Source organism: Rhipicephalus microplus, chromosome 5 (assembly GCF_043290135.1).
Source record: "Rhipicephalus microplus isolate Deutch F79 chromosome 5, USDA_Rmic, whole genome shotgun sequence".
NCBI lineage: Eukaryota > Metazoa > Arthropoda > Arachnida > Ixodida > Ixodidae > Rhipicephalus > Rhipicephalus microplus.
In genome coordinates this window covers 174,588,833-174,616,407 of record NC_134704.1, presented here as the reverse complement: position 1 = coordinate 174,616,407, position 27,575 = coordinate 174,588,833, and the positions used below count along the sequence as shown (strand labels likewise).

At 42.2% G+C, this 27,575-nt stretch overlaps 1 protein-coding gene across 1 annotated transcript in view; it reads right to left on the bottom strand.

Annotated features, from left to right (window-relative positions):
- The window catches only part of LOC119174113 (uncharacterized), a 29,185-nt gene extending 5,673 nt beyond the window's left edge, over positions 1-23,512 (bottom strand). Inside the window, exons 1-3 of the mRNA XM_037424921.2 lie at positions 23,328-23,512; positions 13,430-13,569; positions 9,958-10,025 (exon numbers count right to left, since the gene is read on the bottom strand). Of these exons, the coding sequence (XP_037280818.1) occupies positions 9,958-10,025; positions 13,430-13,569; positions 23,328-23,447 (328 nt within the window). The 5' untranslated portion in view covers positions 23,448-23,512. The remainder of the gene's footprint in view (positions 1-9,957; positions 10,026-13,429; positions 13,570-23,327) is intronic.
- Positions 23,513-27,575: the final 4,063 nt, after the last annotated feature.

The window sequence follows — 27,575 nt, the reverse complement described above, 5'->3', positions numbered from 1 at the left end:
TGCTACTCACCGCTGGGATCCCACACTCATGCTCGCCAACGTGCTTTTCTACCTGGACGGCATTCCCCGAACATGGTTTGAAAGCCACGAAACCGACATAACGAGCTGGGATCTCTTCAAAGAAAAGATACGGGACCTGTTTGGCGATTCATCTGGTCGTCAGCTCGCTGCGAAGAAGACTCTTGCCACACGGGCCCAGTCTACTACCGAATCGTACGTCTCCTACATTGTTGACGTCTTGGCCCTTTGTTCCAAGGCCGACCAGTGCATGTCGGAAGACGAAAAGGTTAACCACGCCTTGAAAGGCATTGCTGACGATGCTTTCAACCTGCTGGTTCTTAACAACGTCTTGAGCATCGACACAATCTTTAAAGAATGCCGACGTTTCAAACAAGCTAAAGCCCGCCGCGTAGCCCAAAGCATCGTGCGCCTTCCGAGCACAGCGGTCACTTCTTCATGCGATGACGCCTTCCACCAGGCCTCTCGATGTGACAACCTTACACGCATCATTCGTCGAGATGTCGAGGCAGCACAACCGGTAGCCATGCCATTACCGACGCCTGCGCCTTCCCCGACCACGATCTCTTTAATACAAGCGGTCGTTCATCAAGAGCTATCGAATGTCGGCCTACATCCTGTTCCTACCGTATACTCTGCTGAGCCTTCTTATTGTACCCCTTCTGCGCCTCGCATACAACGCAATCCGTCCGAATGGCGTACTCTTGATAACAGGCTCATATGTTTTAACCGTCGACGCGTTGGTCATATCACTCGTTACTGCCGCAGCCGCTGGGCTCCACCGTCCCATTATGCACCTCAGTATCACGCCACTTCTGCACGCCAGTCATCTCCATCACTTTCTCCATTAACGCCGACCACATTTTTCGCTCCTACAGCACCTCTGAGCAGACCTCGCTACGACTGGTCACCGTCCCCTGCTCGTCGTCAGTTCCGGTCGCCCCCACAACGCCGTGCTGCCTCCCCGACCTATTCGCAGCACCTCCGACCGGAAAACTAGGCTGTGCAGCTTCTGGAGGTGGAGCTGCGTTGAAGACCTTCCTAAGAAATCCTCGATTAACGTTAACAACGAACCGGAACCTTTTGGACATTACTGTCGACAATGTTCGTGTCAGTGCATTGACATATACTGGCGCGCATGTGACCATTATGAGTGCTAACCTTCACCGCCGACTTAGAAAAGTTGTCACGCCCGCCCTCAACCGAGCTGTACGAGTTGCTGATGAAAAAACTGGTGCAATATTTGGTATGTGTTCTGCACGAGTGTCTATTGGGGAGAGAAGCACTGTCGTTCTTTTCGCCGTTATCAAACATTGCCCTCATGAACTCATTCTCGGTATGGATTTTCTAGCCACGCATTCTGACCTCATAGACTGTTCAGCTGGCTCTCTCCATCTCGATTTACCCTTCTTTTCCGACCCGACTAGCCCACCGCAAACCAGCCTCTGCTGCATTGATTTCAAGCGCCTCCCTCCTAACTCTGTCACACATGTCGACTTATCCTCCACGCCGCCAGTACCTGATGGTGATTACATGGTGGCTCCGATTCCTGCCGTGATGAATTCGCATTGGGTTGCTGTGCCGCATATGATTCTGACGATTACGAGAAACCACACCTTCCTTTCACTGGTCAACTTTTCACTCACCACCCAAGTTCTGCCACAGGGTATCTCCCTGGCCAAAATTACCGCTCTCCAAGATGACCATGTCGAGCCCTTCAGAGTTGACGATTGCTGCAGCTCAGTCAGTGGTTCCACTCCATCACGTTCTTAGGGCACCGACATCCGAGCGAATGGTGTCATCGGACCTCACGTCTGAGCAAGCTGCAGCGCTTTGCCACGTTCTTGAGGGATATCGTAGCATGTTCGACTTTGCAAGCAACTCTTTAGGCCAAACGACCATTGTCACCCATCGCATAAATACTAGCCATGCAACTTCCATTCACCGACCCCCCTACCGTGTGTCTGCGTCGGAGCGTGCAATACTATAACATGAAGTCGGCAAAATGCTTGCGAAAAACATTATCGAGCCTTCATGCAGCGCCTGGGCTTCTCCAGTCATCCTTGTTAAAAAGATAGATGGAACATGGCGCTTTTGTGTCGATTACCGTCACCTTAACAAAACTACCAAAAAGACGTTTATTCTTTACCTCGCATCGGCGACGCCCTTGACTGCCTGTGCGGTGCCACTTATTTTTCAACTATTGACCTTCGGTCAGGGTACTGGCAGATAGCCGTCGACAAGATGGACCACGAGAAGACCGAATTGATCACTCCTGATGGTCTTTATCAATTTAAGGTGATGTCCTTTGGTCTCTGCAATGCACCAGCCACATTTGAAAGAATGATAGACTCAATGCTCCAAGGGTTGAAATGGTCCACCTGCTTGTGTTACCTTGACGATGTTATTGTCTTTTCGCCCACATTCTACTCGCATCTTGATCGTTTGTCAGCTATTCTGGACAATTTTAGTCGAGCCGGACTCCAGCTTAACGCCTCCAAGTGCCACTTCGCTCGTCGTCAAATTTCCGTGCTCGGTCACCTTGTCGATGCCCAAGGCGTGCGTCCAGACCCAGAGAAAATTCGTCCCGTCACGAACTTTCCCATTCCGAGGACCAAAAAGGATGTCCGCAGTTTTGTGGGGTTCTGCTCATATTTCAGACGCTTTGTTAAGGACTTTGCGACCATTGCACGCCCCCTCACAGACCTCTTGAAGAAAGACGCCTCGTTTATCTGGGGCCATGACAAAGCGTCATCGTTTTTGCAATTTGCGACACTACTTACAATGCCACCAATCTTGGCTCACTTTGATTTATTAGCCCCAACCGAGGTTCACACGGACGCCAGTGGACACGGCATAGGAGCTGTGCTATTGCAGCAACAACGGGGACACGACCGTGTTATGGCCTACGCAAGTCGACTGCTATCTCCAGCCGAGCGCAACTATTCCATTACGGAGCGCGAGTGCCTCGCCCTTGTATGGGCAGTCGCCAAGTTTCGTCCATACCTGTACGGGCGCTCATTCCGTGTTGTCACGGATCATCACGCGCTCTGCTGGCTAGCCTCCCTGAAGGACCCCACGGGACGTCTCGCTCGTTGAGCTCTACGCCTTCAAGAGTACACGTTCTCTGTATTGTACAAAACAGGGCGATTACATCACGATGCGGATTATTTATCCCGCTACCCTGTTGACGAAGTAACCGATACTGACGCTATCACGGACGTTTTTTTCCGTGTCGCAGCTGTTGAACATTGGCAAAGAGCAACGTCGGGATGCTTCTTTACAAGCCATCATTGACAAACTAGAGTCAATGCCTCGGGACCCGTCCCTACGAATGTTTTTGGTGAAAGACGGGATTTTATATTGTTGTAACCTTGATTCCTTCGGATCAGACTTACTTCCTGTCATGCCAGCACACTTGCGTTCCACTGTCCTGCATCAACTTCATGACACTCCCATGACGGGCCATTTGGGCGTTTCTCGCACATACGATCGGGTACGACGTCGGGTTTTTTGGCCTGGACTTGCCCGCTCTGTTCGACGCTATGTCGCCGCTTGTGAGCCCTGTCAGCGTCGCAAAACGCCATCTGCCCTCCCAGCCAGCTACCTTCAGCCGATCGACGTTTCCAACGAGCCTTTACTTCGAACTGGTCTCGACCTGTTGGGCCCTTTTCCACTCTCCACAGCCGGAAATAAATGGATTGCTGTTGCCACGGACTACGCGACGCGGTACGCAATCACACGAGCACTCCCGACCAGCTGCGCTACCGACGTTGTGGACTTTCTGATATACGACATAATATTAGTGCACGGTGCTCCCCGCCAACTTCTCAACGACCGTGGCCGCACGTTCTTATAAGCTGTCGTTCACGAAATCCTGAAGTCTTGCCATACCAAGCACAAGTTTTTACTTCGTACCTTTCCTAGTCAAATGGTCCCACGGAGCGCCTCAACGGGACTCTAACCGATATGCTTGCCATATACGTTGCGCCAGACCACCATGATTGGGACATTCATTTGCCATATGTGACGTTCGCCTACAATTCATCTCGTCAAAACACTGCCGGCTAGTCGCCCTTCTATCTACTATATGGCCGGGACCGAACTCTACCCTTAGACACGTTACTACCTGCGGCCACTGAATATGCTGGGGAAGTCATTGACCGCGCCGACCACGCGCGTCAAGTCGCCCGTAACCGTTTACAGGCTTCACAGGCGCGCCAACAACAGCTCTACAATTCTCACCATAGGGACGTGCACTTTTTTTCCGGGTTCTCTCGTGCACCTCTGGTCACCTACTCGGCGTGTGGGACTGTCTGAAAAACTGTTGTCGCCCCACACTGGACTATTCCGTATCGTTCGCCAAGTGACAGACGTCACGCACGAGATTGTTCCAACCGATCCAACAAAGTCATCGTCAGCTCCGAGCGACACCGTTCACGTGGATCGGCTAAAGCCCTATTACCCACCTTCGACATCATCTGCGTAAATTTAACACCGGGACGGTGCTTCTACCGTCGGGGGTTATGATACATAACAGCCGCTAAACTCGGCTGCATGAAAGAGGAGGACGACGTAGGTTTTCGTTTGATGCTGGTCTGGCACCATCTTTCTCGTCGATTTCTCTGCGCTGTAAATAGATCATTAAACAAGTTACTCGTAACATTATTCTCTTGATCGCACCGTCGCGTCTGTGCTTTCACGCGAGGGCAGACATTGCGTCGTACCATAAGTGACACTTAAACGCCAGGCTATTCAACGTGCCTGGCGAATCGAAGATGTTCCACGCAACTATTACACTACTTTATATTATGAATGAAGCATGAGAACTACTGACTGACTGCTTCGCATAACACCGACTGAAACACTACTTGCGGTCTGCAGAATTGGTTCTAACTATTACACATTGACACCAGATTCTCTGCTTACTGGATTATATAGAGCGATAGCATTAAGACACAGTTTAATTTTACTGGTGATTTATATTTAGCATGCATATTTTACTTCAACGGCCATAATATTGGAACACCCTGCAGATATAGTACACGTCTTTCATGGAAAATACTTCATAAAGGTCTCGCAAAAAAGATGAAATAGGTGTCCTTTCTACAGTCCGTAATGCAGAAGAAGCGTTATAGTTGAAATAATATGATCAAATGGTGAATTCAAAGGATACTTGCGAAGTTTGTATTTCAACCTCAAAATGTAAGGCTCCTTTCTTTAGGCCTATCCTGGTGCGCCTAAAATCCAATGTGAACTGCGCTGCCCTATCAAGGAAGTAGGGAAGCTTGGTGATGAGGACAGAAGAGAACGTAACCATGCAACACAACTACTTCAACTATCAAGCGAAAAAGCACACTACGGTGCAAAATAACGTAAAGAAAAGTCATAGCAGCTTCGCAGTATGGTGGTGCTGAGCCTGAAGGAAGTGCAAAGCTGTGTGGTCTGCCTTGTTTGCCTTTGTTTTTATCGTTCTGTCATTCTCCTTGCTTTTCTTTTTCACTTTTTCTTCCATCTCTTTTTTTGTGTTTCTTTAGTTCAATTTCCTTCTTTTTTTGGTCTATACATTTCCTTTTTCAATATTTCTACATTTCTTTTTCTCACTATCTAAGTTTTTGGCATCTTCTTTCTTTATATCGCATTATTTGCTTTTTATGAAAAGCAAAAAGAAAAAATGTAATGTCTTCAAGGACACAATAATAACACACAAACTTTCTTCAATTGAAAGCGCGGACATCTTCACATATTATATAAAGTATTTCATTGTGGCAAAACTCTGTTTATCTTTCCGTGAGAAAACTTTTCTACCATGCATACGCTGAGAATTTTTTTAATACTTGTCGCATCAGTAGGAACTGAAAACGTGCTGAAATATTTATGGGGTCATAAAGCGTTAAAAACACTGGTATTACACCTACCGTTCTCTAATTAGATAACTACCGCGTTTGTTTTGTATTCAAATAATATTAAGCCTTAATTTGCCTGTACAATTTACACGCTGGCGTAATGTTTAAAATAAGATATTCTGAACCCCAGGTGGCCGAAATTTTCGGAGCCCTCCACTATTGCGTCTATTATATTCACATGGTGGTTTCGGGATGTCACACCCCACATATCACTCAATCAAACCACACATTTTTCTCTTCTTAATAACTTTCCACTTGGTTTTTATATTCATCGCAAAGAAATATCCCGTGCTGTATTTTGGTGACAGCTTGATAGGGTTTTTACGCATTGTTACGGAGGTCTTCATACTTAGGACGGTGCAGCGCTCACACAAAAAGGACAAAAAAGAACATGACAACGCGTTGATTATTGCCTGTATTTTTATTCACAAAAGACAGAAAAGCTTTTGCAAAATTCATTGGAACTCTAACAAGTGTATCAAACGATAAAGTGCTTCTATGAAAGTTTCTCCTAATTATACATGCAAATAATGATTTTCATGTGAAAGTTGGGCACGCGCTGACTCGCGTTCTTGTTTACCGAAACCTAAATGAATACTCTCACTTTCTTTTTAAATGTAAAATATCGCAATAATTACTCGGGTGAGCTGCATTTTATCTCTGGGAAGTGTCATTGTTTTCCTAATGTGAACTGTTCACTCACAATCACGTCAGTTATTATCCGCGTTGGTGGTCTTGTTTCTTTTAATGATTTCGTATTTCCTCGTAGATGAGCATTGATTGGCGACTAATGAAAAGCTCTATAGAACGTGCACTAAGCAGGCGCTGAGCCTGCTTGCTACGCTATATAGTTTTCTTTGGATAACTTTGTGTTAATCTTTTAGAAATACGTAGTTTGTCTGGGATCAAGTTTATCATAAATAAAATACTCAGTTAAATTTTTCTATATTTAAATGACAGGTAAGGCCAAAAACGTTAAAAAGCCAAATGATAAGTGAAAAAAAACGCAGCAGTACTCATATTAGGATTGGTGTAGCAGAACACGGAAAAATAGAGAAGCCATTAAGGGCACACCCTTAACAGCTCTGCGTCAAAAAAAGTAATAGCAAAAACCCAATTCGCAGTGCACGGGAACCTATAGATCCTGAAAATTTGTTCTCCTGCCATGTGAAATAAATTCTGCTGTTTTTCTTATCTTATGCTTATTACGGTGCCTTGCACCTGACACGAAACGATTGATGGTGTTACTGCCTAAATCACATGAAGAGTCGCGAAGTGCGTTTACTAAAACTGGAATTATCATGTAGCCTGTTCAGACGCTAACTTAGAAGTCTGAAGACACATTCAGTTTTTGCGTGTTCAATTGATTGATATGTGGGGTTTAACGTCCCAAAACCACTATATGATTATGAGAGGTGCCGTAGTGGAGGGCTCCGGAAATTTAGACCACCTGGGGTTCTTTAACGTGCACCCAAATCTGAGCACACGGGCCTACAACATTTCCGCCTCCATCGGAAATGCAGCCGCCGCAGCCGGGATTCGAACCCGCGCCCTGCGGGTCAGCAGCCGAGTACCTTAGCCACTAGACCACCGCGGTGGGGCTGCGTGTTCAATTCCACGCGCATAAAAATATAAAGCAGAATAAGAAACAACGTTAAGGAACGGAAAACGAAGCACAGTATGTACAAAATAATTGATCAAAGAAGGCGTGAACAAAGATTCGGTAGTACTTTTTTTATCATAGACGTAGCGGCAGGTAACTCATTTTACCTCATCCCGTTTATGAGCCATTTTTTGATTCCTTAAACAAAATGTACCAATCATCTCACCTTTAAACCTTTGTTCAGTTCGAGACAAAAATCACAAGTGTTTCGATGAGTCTTGTATTCATGTTATAAAGTTTAGCAGCCAGCGCTTTCATCAACCATGTAGTGGTGCTACCGCCCAAGGCGAAATTCTGTCTCCGACCCAAGGCCTTGATCCAGCTTTCTGCCCTCTTTTGTACGCAGCGCAACCACAGTGGAATATTTATCCAGTCTGCAGTATAGCGGATCTCGCAGAAAGCCTTGACAATGTGAAGCAACTGCGAAAACGAAGAGCTGCGAATACTCTGTGTATGCTTCTGCAATTATCGTCATTCAAGTAGAGGCTATATTGTGTTTTCGTTTTCGTAGTCAAGAAAGGTTTGCAGAAACTTGTAGGCTATCTTGGTGACAAAACATGAACGGATTGATCAAATTACGAGATGTTTTGAAGTTCCCTAGATGAGGAATCAATTAGGCTGGAGAGTAATGTTGATATTCGGAGAAGTTGCAGACAGTTAACGTAGCGTGTGAAGTGCTCGCAGACAGGACAATTTCGGGTCTTGTCTCTGTGCGCTTAATACCACATAGAAAGCATAAAGAGCAACATTTTACATGGATATTTTGCTATGCTAAGATAACAGCAAGCTTTTTTCAACATACGTAAAATTTAACAAGGGGTGAGTAGTTAGCGCAAACGCATGTTCACGCGCTTTTTCTAAGCGGTGGAATGGCAGAGAAGTGATAGCCGCAGTTGACACGTTTGAATAACCGAGACTAGCATTTAAAAAAAAGTTAGGTTACTCAAGTTAGTTCGTAGCATTTGCTGGTGCACAGTAGTACTTTTGTGAGGCGGAAGTGATAAATGATCTTCACCAGAACGAAAGCTTAACGCAATACCAATATATTGCTTTAAAAAAAATAATGCACATGTTACTTGTTTCATACCTAGATCAGAATAGTGTAGAATGTATATGCCACTTCCGAGGTATGTGAATATATTTATGGCATCACATAAAACATCTTATTAAGATGTCATGAACTTCTGTGTACCGGATTCAATTGAAATATTATAATAGTGATTCTGACCTAGTTTTTTTCAGTTCTGGCTCCCATGTAGATAAAGTGTGTGCAAATGCCACCCTGGAAATTAGTTTTTCCTCCAATGTTACCTTCTTACACAACACTTCTACAACACCTTTCAAAACAACGTCGATTAAAGTTAAACCATTCAAATAAATATGAAGGCAACATTCTCAAATTTCAAACTTATAGATGACTTGGTAAAGAGAATCTTTTCTTAACGAACAAAAAATATCAGAGCGTTAGCCTAAAGTAGTGATGCTCTTCCATTGTGCTATTGCGATTGCATTTTTGTGGTACTTGTGCTATGGCACCTTTTTTTAAAATTCAGATGAAATAAGCCCTGAGGCAGTCATGGCTAAATTTACTGGCGTTTGTTCAAACTGCGCAACAGTGCAGACTACGGCGAGATGTAGTCCATCTACGGAGCACTTCACCGATGGCAGCTGCTCAGATATGCGTTTGGCCCCAGAAGTCTGCTGCCTTTCCGGCTCCATAATGAAGGATGCTAATAGATCAAAGCTTGGCCGCATCAGCCGCAGTTTCGATGGAGACAAAAATTATTGAGGCTCGTAGACATAGGTGTAGGTGTCTGTTGAAGAAACCCGGTGGTCGACATTTCCGGAACCCTCTATTACGGCGCCCTTATTATTCATATCATGGTTTCAGGACGTTGAACCTCAACAGCTATTACTAATAATATTATTATTAAACCTCACAAGTTCATTCGTCTGAAAGGACAAGCAAAGTACAAGTTGACCGAATGATTAAAGATGCTCCTTAGTATAAGAACTGAGAATTTGTGAAATTTTCTAATTTTTGTCAGAAGTTGTACAATCATCGATCTATATACCAATCATGCAAGTAAGTAATCGTCATGAAAAATCTCAGGAACCTGAGTCATTCACTGTTACAGTGCGTATAACGTTTTCTCGCAACACAATTCTTCAGCATAACAAGGTGAGCAAGAGTTAGGGAAATAGCTTTTCATTTTGCCGTGGAATTGAGATATGTACAAAGCAATAACTCAGATTTCACATTGCGAGCAACAAGCACTATGGCAAAGGATGCATAATTTTAGTTTATTACATAAAATTGCTCAAACACATGGCCACGCTCATGCGGATAGAGGTCAATGCTCTACTTGCCATTGCCAGCAGTATATGTAAATGCACCAGGACTATCTCCAGCCTTGACGTATAACGGAATAGTTTGCCTGCAAAAATGTCAGAACAAAGAACTGAAAGAAGTCGCACACTGTTTGCACAATGCACAGTGCTCTTAATTGACGTCAGACGTTGAGGAAGACTACTGATTCACCTCAAATAAATGGTAAAGGTCAAGCCTGATTTTCCCAATGCTGAATGAGCCTGTGGCGCTAAAGCCTTGCTTCCAAATTCAAACGCCCACAAGGGGCCCAATTCACAAAGCGCCTAATATGCCATGTGTCATCAGGGGGTTTGCCTAATTATATTTCTGATCTGAGGGTTGTCTTACATACGCCCTCTTTCTGTCTGAAACACACTAGCACACGCAAATACACACACACACACACACATATATATATATATATATATATATATATATATATATATATATATATATATATATATATATATATATATATACAGTCGACTCTCATTAATTCAAACTCGAAGGGACCCCTGGATTTTGTTTGAATTATCAGGCTGTTTGAATTATCAGAAGTTCTCATATATGCGACTCTGGGTAAGGTGACAGCACAAATTATGATCAGACATCTACATTCACACTTTTAAGCATCTCTAGATCCTAACTACACAAAAACAGAGAGCGGTGCATGTATGGTCAACAAGTTTATTGACTATCTACTGCTGACTAGACCTTTTAAAAAAATCATGGATGGTCAACTGCTTATTTGCCACATGCGCATTTAGCACAAAGCTCTCGATGCCAGTAAGTGCTGCCAGTTGTTTCTGAGAGTTTTCTGTTGTTGTCAGAAATTTTCTCACTTTAGCAATGTACTGGAAAGCCTGTGCAGTTGTCACATTTTCCACTTCCGGTTCTTCTTTCACTGCTGTGTTGTGCTGGCAGCACCTCTGCCACCAAGTCATCGAGTGTGTCCTCCCTGCACACGCACAGGTTATCATCAGTAGCTGCATAACTGTCGAGGTCGGCAGCTATGTTGTGCGCTTTTAGAATAGACAGCACTTGGCTTTCATCGTCGCCCTCAGTCTGCAAGCAGTCAGATGAAGTGGCAATGCTGCAGCCAGGTATGCGGAAGGCATGCTCGAAGCAGTTCCTTATTGTTGCTGATGTGACAGCATTCCATGCGTCGGCGAGCATGCCCAACGATGAGAGTAGTGTGACACTGTAAGGTATGGAATTGTCCATACATATCAGCATTCTCTTTAGCAGTGTTTTCCGGTAATTAAGCTTCAAGCATTTGATTACCCCTTGATCCAGGGGCTGGAGGACAGCTGTAGTGTTAGGAGGCAGAAATTCAAGGCGAATTGCTTCCAGCCCCTCCACGTCGCCGTGCGCAGGGCAGTTATCAACAATGAGCAAAATTTTCCTTTTCGCTCGCTTCATTTGCCCATCCAGTTTGCGGAGCCAACCCTCGAACAAAGCTTGCGTCATCCAGGCTCGCGTGTTTCCGTCATATGCAACTGGGAGCGTTCGGACACCTTTAAAGCACCTGGGACGCTTTGACTTGCCCACAACGAAGAGTTCTGGCTTGTGACTTCCGTCCATATTGGCGCAAACCATGACGGTTAACCGTTCTTTGCTCAGCTTTCCGCCAGTGCAACGCTCTCCCTTGCGACACAAGGTTTGATCGGGCAGGCACTTAAAAAACAGCCCCATTTCGTCGGCATTATATACATCAGCCGGGGAGTATTCAAGCAGCAGGCTTTGAAGTCTAGTCTGCCGCCAGTCAGAAGAAACAGCTTCATCTACCACTGCTGCTTCACCACTCACTGTTTTGAAGGAGAGACCGTGGCGTTCCTTGAACCGAGAAATCCAGCCATCGCTGCACTTGAAATCGTCAATTCCCAAGCGCAAGGAAAGTTCTTCAGCTTTCTCTCGTAGGATTGGCCCATTTATCGGTAAATTGGAGCTCCGTGCGCGCTTGAGCCAAAGAAGCACGGCGTTTTCGAGATCCGGGTACGCAGCTTCCCTAAGCCTTTTCCGATCGGGAGCGAAGCGGCTCGCGTTATTCTGCAGCTTGTCTTTGGCTTTCAGAATGGTTGTGAGAGTACTTTTGGTTATTCCATACTTCAGTGCCACTTCGGTCTTCTTTACCCCAGCGTCGACTTCTTGGATAGCGGCCAATTTCTCTTTTAGGGGTAGTGTCCGATATTTTCCTCGCGGTGACATGGTCGATCGAAAAATGCGCAGCACGTAAGAAAGACGGGCAGACCTGTACGCATTCTGTGGGCAGGTCACGTGCTTCGGAGTCGGCCGGCGCCACCGGCACGCCGGAAAAGCAGAGATAAGCCGCGAGCCAGCTTCGTAACCACCGGGCCGTTTTTGTTTTTCGTTTTTTTTTCCACCGCGGCGCGGAATGCTGAGAAATGATTGTGTGGCAAAACCTTTTCTCTTGAAGTTTTAAGGCGCTTATTTTTCAATATCAGACTACTATGATAATCATAAGCACGCAAATTTTCAAATATTGCCGGCAAATCAGCAGAAATTTTCCGGTATGGACAGGCAGAAAGTACGAATTAACCGAATGACGAAGTTTGAATTATGCGGCTTTTAAATACATTGAAAGCATAGCGAGCCAACCAAAATTTTGAATTTTGTACGAATTAACCGAAAGTTCGAATTATCAGAGTTTGAATTATCGCGAGTCTACTGTATATATATATATATACATATATATATATATATATATAAATATATATATATATATATATATATATATATATATATATATATATATATATATATATATATATATATATATATATATATATATATATATATATATATATATATATATATATATATATATATATATATATATAAAGCATTTCACTCATCATCATCATCCTAACTACGTCCACTGCAGGACAAAGGCCTCTCCCATGTTCCGCCAGTCAACTTGGTTTTGTGCTTGCCGCTGCCATTTTACACCCACAAACTTCGTAATCTCATCTGATCACCTAACTTTCTGTCTCTTCCTAACGACTTTCCTTCTCTATGAATTTAGTTACTTACCCTTAATGACCAGCGGTTATTCTGTGTGCGCGCTACTTGCCCGGCCCCAGTGCATTTCCTCTTCTTGATTTCAACTATAATATCCTTAACCCCGGTATGTTCACTGATCCACTCTGCTCCCATTCGTCTCTTAAGGTTGCACCTACCATTTTGCTTTCCATTGCTCGCAGCATCATTTTCAATTTAAGCTGAACCCTCTTTGTAAGTCTCCAGATCTCTGGTCAGTAGCTAAGTACCGGCAAGATGCAGCTGTTATATACCTTCCTCTTAAGGGATAGTGGCAATCTACCTGCCATAAATTGAGAGTGCTTGCCAAAAGGGCTCCACCCCATCTTATTCTTCTAGCTTCTTCAATCTCGCGGTAAAGTGGATGTGAAGGCACATGTTTATGAGGTGGTTTAAAACCAAAATTTCTACCCAATTTTCGGGAGGATCCAAGTGTACGTCGCTGTTCGTTGCTCTGTGTTCATCTCTGATCGACTTGCTTGAAGGCAGTCAAGCATTGTTGCGTTGCTTGGGTCTGAGACAAGAACAACAGATTTGAAAGCCTCAAACACCTGTATGAAAGAAAAATGCAAAGTTTTCCTTCATCCACGGTGCAACAAAGATGCTGCAATAACCCACATGAGTTCTACACAGAATGTGGCGACCCTTCCGCGCCGCTTCAATGTTGAAACAGCGGGGCAATAAAAACAACTCTTTGCCCATTAAATCTCTGTGTGGATTACTGTGCGGACACTTATAATGCAGCAAAAAGCAATGATACCACTTCTGCTCTAATTTTGAGTTGCAAATACAGAAAACTTTCACGATGTGTCTGAAAAGAGAGCTTCAATATTTTGACGAAGCTCGTCACTAGGACCTGTGAAAACACAAGATACTGCATGCTTGATTTTACTCTGTCGATATGACGTGATTCCGCAAAGTTTTCTTCATTTAGTACTTCTCATAGATAATAAATTAGGTATGCTTACAAAGCTATCCTTCAGAAAGGAAAGCTATCCTTTGATTGTGTGCAACAAATGCTTACGTATTTTCGTGAAGTGCGTAAAACTACGCCAATCACAAAAACAAAAAAAAAACGCAAAAAAAGTAGCTTTACTTAGAGGGTTCCACTTCATTTGTTCTACTTATATCCAAAAAGTGTTTTCATATAAATTTATGAATTACAGGGTGCATAATGAAAGCTTTGGAATTGTAGCCACAGTATAATAATGGCTCCCGCAGTAAAACAATTGTAGACCTTCTGGGTCTAGTGGTGACGATGGTATATGAAAGAGGAAAGTCCTGAATTATTGGGACGGAGTTCATTACTAGCACATTAGGACTATACAAGAGCAAAATAAGACCGGACCATTCCATAAGGAATGGATTCGAACTAACTACAATAGAAAACTAGTAAAGCTGACTTTGTTGTGTTCAAGAGAAAAACTAAGAGTGAAAATTTCTGTCTGCAGCTTGAAAAAAAATACTTCGCAGATCCCACCTACCTTGTGAATTGATTCGAGGTGAAGTATGCATGTGGACGGGAGGTGACCATGTCGTAAATTTTTATTGACTGACAGTCACAAACTCACTCCAAATATACGTATAAATATTGCACCAACTGATACATGTTGCAAAGTTGCAGAAGTTTATCGCCAGTTTTTCGCACTTGCACAACGAAGCCAACAGTAACATAAGTATTAGCAACATCAGAAGCGATAAGCTGATATGAAGCGCTTGTACACGTAAGGATGGTTGTCCTGGTCACTGCTACGTAATTCAAATTCAGCTCACAGCACCTACCTACGATTGACGTTAACCCGACGCGGTGGCTGTATCACATGAGTACATATGTAATGTTTTTAAAATTACATAGCCAGCACTGCAATCACAATAGACGTTTCACAAACATTAGGGTCTATTAAAAAGTAGTTCCAAGACCTGGCGTGGCTCTGCGCTTTAGAATGGCTAATTGCCTAGCGGAATGCTGGGGTTAAATTCCTCCTGGGACCCTGACATTTATTCTTAGCATTCACCATGTCAACGCTGCCAGTGTGAGTTTTTTTTTAACGCTCACACGTTGAAATCGCCCTGGTGAGCTCTCGTCGATCCTCGGTAAATATACTAAGATCTTATCACCTGTGGCACATATCCGCCCGGTGTTTGTGTCACTGTTAGGCGAGAAGTGTCACGGGATTGGGACATTATTTATGTCTTGGCTCGCACGTCATCTGCGTGAAACCATGTTACCCTTCAATACTAATTTTGGTTTACGCCAAGCTATAACGGTGATCACGAGAGCACCTAGATGTAAGCGGCTAAATAGATAGATAGATAGATAGATAGATAGATAGATAGATAGATACGAAAAACAATTGCAGTACGCAGCAAAGAAATACTTCCCAATTTATAATGAGATTGAACGTGTTGCTTGTTTAGATTTTCAGGCATATTTTTTAGAGTAAACATCAGTGAGACACCTGAAATAAACAAAATAAATGCAAATATGCCCAGAGCGGTTCCTGTTTTATACAACCTGAGGTCTCTAGTTCGAAAATGGCTGAATTTCTAGCTATTTTAGAGAGAGCTAATAAAGCTTAAATCTGGACTTCCAAAGGAGGAGTGGCCTTCATGAAGTGCTTCGAGTGCCTATTTTTGTTTCTAATGATAATGACTCTCTCCGTGTATTTGAATATTTTTCATTTTATTCTTGCTTTTTTGTTTTTGCTTATTTTATTGCGCAAAATCTATGTACTGCTATTGCGCGGCGCTGTACTGTAACTGGCGGGGATGCCTAGTCGTGCTCTGTCAAGCTTTTTCTTCTTATTCCCTCTATTCTGTGAAGTAGTAAATGGTAGTAAATGATATGAAATGACATAAATTATTTCTCTTGAGTTCATTCACATCTACATTACTGTATTTTAACCTGTGGTATGATATGAAAAACTAAAGAAGACAGGCTGTTAGTTTTACAAAAAAAAGTGCCACCACATCCACGAAGTGAATGATGATGAGTGGGCGAAGCTCCGGAGGTAAACATGGTAAACCATGAATCCTCCGTACATTTTGCCCACTCGATTTTATTGCAACGCTCCCCCTAGCGTATGTCGCTGCACTATATCGAGCGATGACACGCGCCATATGTGGCATCATTCCTATTTTATAACACCTCGCATCTTTCATAATCAACTACACGTACCGCCGTCTAGTTTATAACATCTTGCATCTTTTGGATAGATGGATGGATGGATGGGTGGACGGACGGACGGACGGACGGACGGACGGATGGACGGACGGACGGATGGATGGACGGACGGACGGATGGATGGATGGATGGATGGGACGTATGGACGGACGTACGGACGGACGGGCGGACGGACGGATGGATGGACGGACGGACGGACGGACGGATGGATGGACGGATGGATGGATGGATGGACGGATGGACGGATGGATATGGCTGTACCCTTTAGATCGGGCGGTGGCTAGCGTAATACTTAATGCCATCAGCTACAAGTACCGCCACCTAGTGAACACTGCAAGAACTGAATGAGAGGTGGCTACATACAAGGGACGCACAGCCCACGCCTTAAGGAGCTTCGCTCCTAAAAAAATATGGCTCTAAGCTACGTAGAAAATCTGTAACTTAGGAATCACGCCCTACCACTTTTGTTTACAATCTTGAACTCACCATATGTGTCGGCACAGAAATGAGAAACAACGTGGGCAGTTATTTGGAGCATTGGCATCTAAGCGATTTTTTTATTATTTAGGTTTTGATAGATTTCGACTGCCATTTTTCAGGAAGGACCTATGGAAAGCAAACCTTCTGATATCAAATACCCAATGTAGCCCACAGCTGCAGGCATATCCGTGAACTTTTTAAACAAGGTCATACAAAAAGATTTAAAGAAAAATGATAAGTGTACTTTCTCTCTTGTATACTACGTTCTAATATATACAAAAATAATGAATTTTCTTTTTATGTGTTTCTACTTTTGTACACTTGTGTAAAACTCATTCGCTTCTCCGAATGTATCTTTCCATTTGTTACTGTATTTTATCTTCTTACTCAATAGTTTCCTAGTTGTAATTTTTGGACATTCTTGTTTTTCTTTTCTATTATGCTATGGGGAAATATTAGTTGATTCTATTGGTGCTTATACTGTACGGTAAGATATTCTTTCTCATTCTTGAATATTCTTTTTTTTGTTGCGAAAAAAATACAAATAAATTTTTGTTCTTATGTTGCACACCATTTGAGAAAATGGTGGGTTCATGGACCCTTGTCAGGCAGACATATAATGCCTTTAGTTACTTCAACGCAGGCAATGTTTCGTTTCAGAAAAGTGAACTGAATCGAGAAAAGCTGGTTATCTGCACTGAGTAGGCTGCCATAAAATAGTCTCGCGTAGCTAAATCTTAGCAAGAAAAAACAATACTTGCTAATCAAACGTTTATTGATACTTAGTTTTAAATCTACGGCTCAAGTGCTCGTTTGGCACTCGCTGGTCGACATTATGAATTAGAGCCAATATAATGATGCCAAGACAGCGCGTTTTTTACTACAGGATAAAAAGTGAAATACACAACTACAGAACAAGGTGTTAGATATGAAAACTTTATTCTAGGCCAGGTTATATTAGACCGGTACACAGAATAAGAAGATATCATTTAAAGACGCTAACAAACTGTTCCTTCTTTTTGCGGGGCGGGGTTTGGATATATTGTGAAATGACCCACGTTTTTTTTGTCATTGACGAGTGGAGCTGGGTTGCAGATGACATCTGCTGACAGCATGTGGTTTTCAACCTCGATGTAACCTCAATTTGCACATTACTGCACCTCCCGTGCATGCATAACGATTGAGCCGAGAATGCCACTGAACCGTAAAAGTATCGTAAACGACCTGGCCTGTACAGCGCGGGGAAGACGTGGCCACCACTGATATTGACAGAGAAGTCTTGGATATGGCTGCTATCTTAGGCGACCGAGTGCGTGACGAGAACCGCTAGGTACAAAGTTTTGTGTTAGAAATGGGGTGTGTGAGGATCTGTTCTGTTTTCGTAATCAATGTTATTGTCCGTGTGGGCTGAATATCAGCGACAGCCAAGACTTGACTCTTTCCTTTGAGCTTGCCTTATTTATTACGTGCTTAAGACAAGCCGTCAGCGTCTCGATGAACACAACGAAGTTACGCCTACGGTGCTCCACACGTTTGAGACGAGCGCGAGAGAATACACCGGAAAGAAAAACAGCTTCTGTGGTTCTTCATGTTAAAAAAATAAACAAAATATGTGGTTATGTTTGTATTGCCTGATGCAGTTCTAAATTGCTAAAAATGTTGCTTTTCTTGAATAGGGGAGTCAGGTAATTGGAAGAAAATTGGCGTACACTTAAGATTACCGATGAAAAAGAAACACATGCAAGGATATACTATAAATGTATGCTTCACACTTCCTCCTGAAAAAGTTAAGGTTCTGCTCTTTTAAGATTTCGTTATACTTTCGTTATTCTCCGCTCTACTGCGCATTACAATGTTTTTTTTAGTTTTCATTAGGTTTCTCTGTTATTCACCCTGTTTCGGCGTCATATGCTGAAACTTGTGGTATGCGGTAATTGTACCGTTTTTCACTGTGGAGACAGCGATTGATTGCCCCTCATAATTTAGAAGTCCCTGCCGTCTGCACTTGAGCACATCTCTGTCATTGGCTGAACTTTATTTTCATAAGAATACCGACATGCAGGACGGGTCAGACATGAACAGAAAATATTCCGGAACGCTGCTATAAAATGCATGGTCTGGAAGCGTAAAATGCAGATACTGAGATACATTTGTTTTTGACATGGTGAGATTTAACAGATATACATTTATAAAAAGAAGAAAAAAATATGGCGCTATACAGATATCAAAATAAAGGGATATCAAAATAAAAGGGCGATATATATATATATATATATATATATATATATATATATATATATATATATATATATATATATATATATATATATATATATATATATACATAAAAACTTGTGAGCTTGAAGCCTACAATTGAAATACTGAGATAAATTTGTATTTGACATAACAGAATATGACAGAGATATATATGTCAGCAGAAGAAACAACTATCTCGAATTACAGTTACAGCCATACATATAGCAACAAAAATATGGGAAATATTTTATTCTAAAAATGGCCAAGAGACGCTAAGAGATTTATTATGTGTAGGATTATACTGGGGAAGTGATTCTATGCAGTAAATGTTGCAAATGCAGAAGGTGGCTCAAACCACTAGCGTAGGGGAGCCAATTAAGAGAAAGCACACATTTATTGGTAACTCTAGGTCTGTTAGACACAAGGTTGTTGCGTTAATATTATTTCAGCAAAAACAGCTTCTACACTAAGATGTCGTTTGGAGAGTCTATTCGGGCTCAAGACAAGAATTGCGAACTCACGAAATGGCTTTTCGCTCCTCCCATTTTCACTCCCCCCCCCCCCCCCAAAAAAAAAAGTGAAGTGCGTCGTACCCGCCCTGACAGTATGTCATTTTCGTAGTCAGAGGGTCACAACACTTCATGCACAATTTTACCGTAAACGTAGTCGAGCAATTGTGCCAAAGGGCCCTGTGCGTGTGGACAACCTTCAGCCGCTCTCACTGTGTGCCCCAGTGGTACAGCGCGTTTGCATAGATTAAGACAAAAAAGTTTTTCCGCCCTTTTGGAAGCCCATAGCTTATTTCCAAGAAAAAGTAACGAGATTTCAGCATCCTATACGGTATTGCGATGTAACCAATACATCGTAATAGTACCCCACTGCTGAGATACAAATACATTTTGCAAATTTATCTAGATACAGAAATACAGATGCTAAAAGTATCTCTCAGATACTATTGTTATACTATTACATGTCCATATTGTCCAGCTTTGCTCGAGTGTTAATAATTGACTTCTGTATAGGTATTTTCACACGATATTCGGAGGTTTATTGTTATTGTCAACTCTTTTTTTCGCCAGGTTTTCCATTCCAGTGTTACCTAAACTTTCGTTAGGCTGATTTTTAGCTCCACTTTTAAATTTTCTCGGTGTAGGTCTTCAACTTGGTATTTTTTTCAGTATGTTACCATTATTCCTCAGGAACGTAGGTAAACTGCAAATCATAGGTTGCTGAGATACTTAAACCTAATCTTCAATCCTATTTTTAACTCCTAGAACCTAGAACCATTTGAATACTGATACGGATGAAGTCAACTGCATCGGAGGGAAAAGTGTGTCTAACCCCAGTCTCGCACGCAATTCAATTCTGTATTTTCTGTGCAGAAATAATATACCTCCACATTCTTTAGATTTTGGATAGAGTACTTCTATATGTTTCAAGTACGCTTTATTGACATGGTGTTTAAAGGCTACTCATATGCCTACTAGGTCGCATGCCCTTATATAGTTCATGAAAGGTCTATAAAAAACTTTTTTTCGTTTCACTAGTCACAGCTCTCGATTGTATGGTTATTCAAATGCTCGTGATTCATTTTAGAAGGCTACTTCCGAGCCATAATAGCGCTCTAGATTTGTTGAAGTTAACCATGTCTGATATAGTATTAGATATTATCTTCTCAAATCTTTCGTGTATAACGGAAAGTTATTTCACGGGTTCAGTTTCTGAACTCTTTTACGTCTCACATCTTGTGTAGGAATGCATTGTCGACATTTTTCCATACCTGTGGCACTCCATAATTTCTAAGTAATTCAGTGTAGAGTCTAGCAAGACTTTACAATTTAAAGCCCTCCCTTAGCTTTAAGCCCTCCTTAGCTTTAAGTCGACTGGAATGTTTCGTTCGAACCACTTTTCCATGGGCTAACTCATATGATCCTCCTTGTGTGTGGCAACGTACGTAGTAGCAGCTTGCAAACTCCCACATTACGAAGTGAAAATATAGCGAAGGATAATGCCATGAACGGGTCCAATGTTTCCTTAAACAAAAGTGTAAATGTTGGTAATTATAAAGGGGCCCTGCAACGCTTGTTTAAGTAGCCATGAAACAGATTCACTAAAAGAGCGTATAGCTGCACAAATAACCCCGCAAAAATTTTCACAAATATTCCTGTACTAGCAGAGCTACAAAGATCGGTCGTGCACTGCAGTTGCATTCTTTCTTCTCTCATCTCGCCGAAAGCGCTGGAAGCTAAACAGGAATAAAGTATTCAGAAAATAGGGGCTTTAGACAAAGAGAGATGGTGCCAACGAAGAAAATACGTCACGTGCACGTTGTAAACTTGAGCGGTTTTTTTTTCTTCGAATGCATGGTTTTTTAGTGAAATCGCGCGCACACGCGTCAAAAAGTAACGGCATCCCGTGGCAGCTCTAGTAGTAACCATGCTGAAATCAGTCAATGGCTTATACTTTGCCTGCGATGCAGTGATTTTAGAGCCTGTATCGCCATTTTCCGAGAGAGGAAAATCGATTTTGAAGTATTTACTTATTTGTATTCCAGGCCGCGCACTGCACTATATTTGTCATGCCTGTTCCCGGGAGCGTCGACTACCGATCGGCAGCGTTTTCTGACCTTGCTGAAAAAGTGTTGCCGGACCACTTAAAGCTGTGGGAATTGCAGCGGAAGTTATCACTTCAGTGAAGATTCGCTTGCGCATGGCTGAAAATAACTTCTCTCTGCCACTCAGCGTTGTAATCGCTAATTAAGCGGTGGGGAGAAGTGGTATACCCAAATATGAAAAAACATTTCCATGGGCGTGGGTTGCGCGGCTTTCGAAATTCTACTTGGGAAGCCATTTTATATCATTCGACCTTGTCCGGCGAGCCCGTAACGAGGGTCTCCTCCTAAGGTCACCAAGATGCGTCAATTTCTTCATTCGCACTCTCGTCCTACCACTTTCGCCCAGTGATATGGGGAGCACTACTTTTTTGCAATATGATGACCATGCTGAGCCAGTGTGACGCAAGTATACTCTTAGAAGTGGGTTTCATCGCTTTAAGTTAATCAAAAGGCGGGAACTAAGGCCATACTTAACGATAGGTTTGAGAAGTCGCATTCAATCTCCAATGGTAAACATTTAATTCTCCAGTAGGGAAATTTCTGCAGCCCATTAATACAAAGTTCGTGATCCGTAAGTGATGTATTGGTTAACTTGCTGCATTACTGGCTTTCCAATAAACGAAGATTTCATTACTTCCTAATATGATGGCTCACTAGAAAATAGGCTAAAATCTCATGATGTCCTTTTAGAGTTATTTGGCTGCAAATTTAATCTATATAAGTATAGAAAATACAATGGCATGAAAGATTATTCGAGGATATGATGACAGTGTGAAATTATTAAATATTGCAAATGACAACTGTTGGTAGAAAGCCATTATGACTCAAAGCAAATATATGAAACCAGTATATAAGACCAATAGCAATAACCAGAGCATGAAAGCACGAAATTTGTAAGCAGTGACAACAGCCTTCATCTGCACTAGCCAGCACTGTGCGTTCAATATTACGAGCTATGTTTCGTTTTGCTTGAGCCAATTCACACATGGTAAATACCTAAGAGTAAGAACAAAATACTTGTGGCTGATCTTTGCAATAAATAAGTGCAACGTAAAGTATGGGTATTTCTGTGCAGAGTAGAAGGTCAACTTCGTGCTTGCATTTGATGAAAAGCGAGCATATCTATGCTACTCCTCGTCATTAAAGAGAGAAAGAAGATAAGTACTAATTATCAGAGGGCGTGAGGAGGGTAACGAATAGTTTGCAGGATATGATGCATCAGTAGTGTTATAAAGATGATTTAAACTTCGATTACGCTCATTTTTCCCCAGCTGGTCACTTGTTGTAATGCAGATATCAAAAAAACTAGTGATTCGACTTTATCTCAAGCCTAAGTACAGCATGCCCAATGGTTTGTTCGGTATTGATCAACAAAGTCATGTCGAGATCAATTTTTCGCTCGCACCAATGACCCGCTGCGGTAGCTTAGCACGTATGTCGCTTCACTAAGTTTGAAGGCACTGCTATGACTTACAGCCTCAGCAGGCGCGTTTCTGTGGAAGTGAAATGGAAAGGACATGGTTAAATGTAAGGGCACGTTAAAACACTCCATGTGGTCGAAATGCGTCTGGAGCACCTCATTGCGACGTCGCTCATACCTGTATTGCGGGTTTCGCTCGTGAACACCCAGCAATTATAATTATTATCATTCACTTGCGGCATTCCCCTTCCCTGCTACATTTCTCTAGCTGGTAGACCACACAGGTATGCAGTGACGTACGAATGTAACTGAAGTAGAAATGAAGTCCGCTTTAGCGATAAGGCCAAGAGCATACCTTGACAGCATCTGGAGTCTCCCCGGGTAGTGGTCGTCGTCTTCCGCTGGAATGCAGATATTCCAAAGCAAGGCTCAAATGGTACAAGACAATCGAGCTAAAAATTAGGAAGGCCTTCATTATGAGAGAAAGTGATATTCTGCGGTAGCCTTTGCAACACAAAACAGCGCAGTGCGGTGGCAAGTGTTCGGGACTCTTATAGGGACACTCTATAAAAGGTATGTTGTGGCTCTCTAGTCTTTTTTGATAGCACTCGTACCACTGATAACGAGAAAGGCGTTAGTTTCCATCAGCAGTTTGCGGAAAAAGTACCCCATAATATACTACGTTATCTATTTGCATGCAGACACAAAAAGGAAATGGCCATGCGCATTCATGAAACGAAAGAGACAGATATTACGACGCATCCACACTGCATTAAACATGCTGTGTATGTCACTGATATGGAAATTACAAACGGGTGCTCTATTTTTTTTAATGGAAACAATTATCATTGTGAAGGATCAATTTTTGTTTCAGTACTCATTTTTCGATCAAAAATACGAGGAACGCCAATAAATATGTGCAGTTTGTGTGCGTTCAATTCATGTAGTATATTCGGTCAACCGTAACTTTTATATTGATCATGACATTTCTCGGACACGGAATTCTGTTACCTTTCAGGGTAGTCGACTTCGTAATGCATACAATTATGTTAGAAATCCCGCCATCGTTAGAAACACGTCTGGAAGGTATTTTGAGAAATAGACTAAGCCGGTCTGTCACACTTCGCATCTTAATTTGAGATGATTTGCCTTGAGCAATATTTTATGCTTGCGAAACACCCAAAACGAACGGAAAGCGATGTCGCGGTACTGTGAAGCCTGATGAGTCACAGAAGTACTGTGTTTGGTGAAGAAGGCTTTTTATCATGTGCGCTGAAAAGGCAGGTGTATTAAGATGACAGCGCTCCTATATTTCTCCCAATTTTCCGCTTGTATACTTTTGTGCACTTTTGCAAATATTATATCGCCTGTCCCTTTACTTGCGTGATTGGGCTGATGGTTTTTTCGAATGCATTGTCCGGCAAAAAAGGTTAGAATTACTTCTCTTTTGGGGCGAGAACGGGTGAGCGTACCGGCAGCACATGTTCGGGGAGAGAAGCAGAAGAGGACTAAGAGGGTTCTTGCTGGTGGAATTGTTGCGTTGTACTAGGTAGATGCCATTTCTAACGATGATAGCTTATGCAAACGAGTGTAGTGGCATAACTGAGGGAATAATGGCTCGGCTGCAAAAGCGTCTGTGAGAGACATTTGGTGTGGCATGGCTTTATGATGCCGTTTCCGCTGCTTAGAAGGCACTGACAGGCGCAAAAAGGCGTAAAAAATGAAAGAGCACGGTCATTACGTGTGTTCTGCTTATGCGATAGTGTCTTCCTGTGTGTCACCATAACAGCGCAACTTGGGCCATAATGTTACACGATAAGAACTTGCTACTTCTAGTGACACGTGACACGTGAAAGTGGTGGTATTTCACAACAGGTGGGCTCTACTGTAGATAGTGTTTTAGTTAAATGTGTAATATGTAAGGGTTAATTATATAATAAATAAAAGAGCACTTATTCAGTCACAACTTTCAACTTAGAATACTGAGCGAAAGCAGACCCAAACCAAATCAAGCACGACACCAAAGAAAAATTATCTAAGTATACCGAATGAGAAAGAGCACCGCAAACGTTGAAAGCAGCCAAGCCTATCAGGAACATAGGCAGAAAATTTCTTTCGGGAAGGGTACCCCCTTGATTTCGGGAGGGGGGTGGGGCACCCCCTTGAAATGGTCACTTTTTGCGTTGTATGCCATGCCGAACAGAAATATCATTGGGGGAACAAGACCGGTGTGCCACCACGTGACTACGCCACTGAAGCCTATTGCATTCAGGTCATCAGTGATCATTCAACACTCGAAATTCACATCGGTGTATAGCGCTATTCAGGGGGAAGTGACACATGAATCACTTGTTTCATCGATGTTCTGAAAGCAGCAGACAACCCACAACCTTCAATTTTAAAGTTATTTGAAATTTAATTACTACTCATTACCGTAGGCAGGTGTTTTTTATTAGTTTGCTAAAAGATATTTTAGAAAACAATGACACTTTTAGAGCAAATAAAATGTTCGTGTGGGGCTTTCAGTACGTGATCAAGAAGTGAATGAACAATAAATTAATATGCAATATATTCCCAACAGTTTGTTACCGAAACTATTTTAAACTACTGTTTATAAATACTTTTTGGATTCTAAGACAACAGATACTGCAGTCTCATTTTAAGTCATAACAGTGAAGACTGGAGGAGCATAATTAGCCAAAAAAAGCGGGAAGAACTCACACAACAGATTTTTATGAAATGTGTTGGGAGACAGTGTGTACAAAACTCGATAGCCAAGTGTCTTATAAAGAACTGAAGTACAAAGTAAACAATTGTGTACATAAAAGCATTATGATACAGCTAATTTGGCAATTGAATTTGAGCCATTGAGCAGTGGTAGGAGAGCTGTGCAATAATTGGTAAAGAGGTTTCACTTAAAAAGGCACGTACCGATTTTAAGCATTCCTATTTAGTGTCCTGAAAGGGACGTTACGTCTCAGAGCTTCAAAAGTTGAATACAATGCAAAAGTTTTGAAAATATAATGAAGTAGTATTTTGAATTTTAAAGTTAGGCAGCTGCAATGCATTGAAATATTGCTGCTCCAAAGGTGTCGCAGGCTTCACGATGAGAACAAAGTATTTCAATAGAGTTAGGTAACCATTTTTCTTCTGCTTCTCCTGTATCAAATTGGGGAAATCATAATCATTACAGGGCTGTTATTCATTAGGCATATTAAAAGAGAAGAGTATCTTGTATGAGCATGACATCGTGGTTATATGGAGGAGCAAAAAAAACAAAACAACCGCTTATCTTAACAATAAATTTCTAGCTTATGTTTGTTGTATTGGGTACACGAGCAACGTTAGCGAGAGTATCGTTACAGTTTCGGTCTAAAATTGCTTTGCACATTCATGACGTTGACAACGAGCTGTAGCACCTCGCGTCGATTACTTATCATTCACTGCTTATCATCACTTTGCTTGGATTGCTTAGCAACCAACGTAAGAGCGACGTTTAAGCACCCAGCACGTCCCCCTTCATAGTTAAAACTAGTCTATCTTCAAGTGAATATCTGCTGTTTTTCAATCTGATAGTCGTACTTGCCTTTAATTTTCAAATTTATCATACAAAGGTAGCCAATACTTTTAATTTGTGTCTTTTCTGTGTTCTTTCTACAGTTTGACTCACTGGATGCAATTTCTGTATTACGGAAACCCCACCAATGGTAGAATTCTTGATTTCCATTCTAAGACAAGGCATGAATTACTCGCAGCAGATGAGCTTTGAGGTCACATGTTCAATCTGGTGGGCAGTCTTTAGGACAGTTGGCCCCAATTTCTTCAATAACAATGCCCACTTATATTCATGACACATCTGGATGGCAAATTCGAGCGCACTTACGCAATTGTTTTGAATTCATAATATATATCTGCGGAAAAACAAATTGAGGCTTTTTTGCATGTCCAGTGGCACCACTCCTTATTTTCGACCCATCAACTTTATAGGACACGTACACTTCTCTCGCAGTCCTTGTTCTTAACATTATCAACAAGAAGGCTCGTGTTCTGGTAACTGGACATATATATTGGCATATATTGGCCCTGTTTTTATGGTATGCGATTGGGCTTCAGTCGCAAAACTGCTACCCTTGAGCTAGTGCTGCGCAAGCCACGACGGAACACTTGAGTGAACAGAATGCGAGCAAATGAGTATGTTATGGAGCTAGTACGAACACCAGCAGTGAAGATAGAATGTAGCGTCATGCATATATAACTGATGACGTGTTGCACTTGCGTGCAGTATATTAACAGCCAAGTAGAGTGCTCATCCTGGCCGTTTCGCTGTGTGAATTGCCCTTTTTTCTCTCTCGAAAGTTGGCCCGCTGAAGGTTTTCACTTTTACCAGCTTGTGTTCTGCGTTCGCCACCCCAGATTATATGATAAAATACATGAGATATTCGACTTCTTACGGTAATGCGAAGTCAATTTTCAACATAATGCATCGTACAAAGCATATGGTTGAACTGAAGTAAACAGGAATTTACTGATTGCTCGCATATTGCACAAAAATATTTTGTCTGGTGGTATTACTGTTGATTATACAGTAAATTTTCAAAGAGAT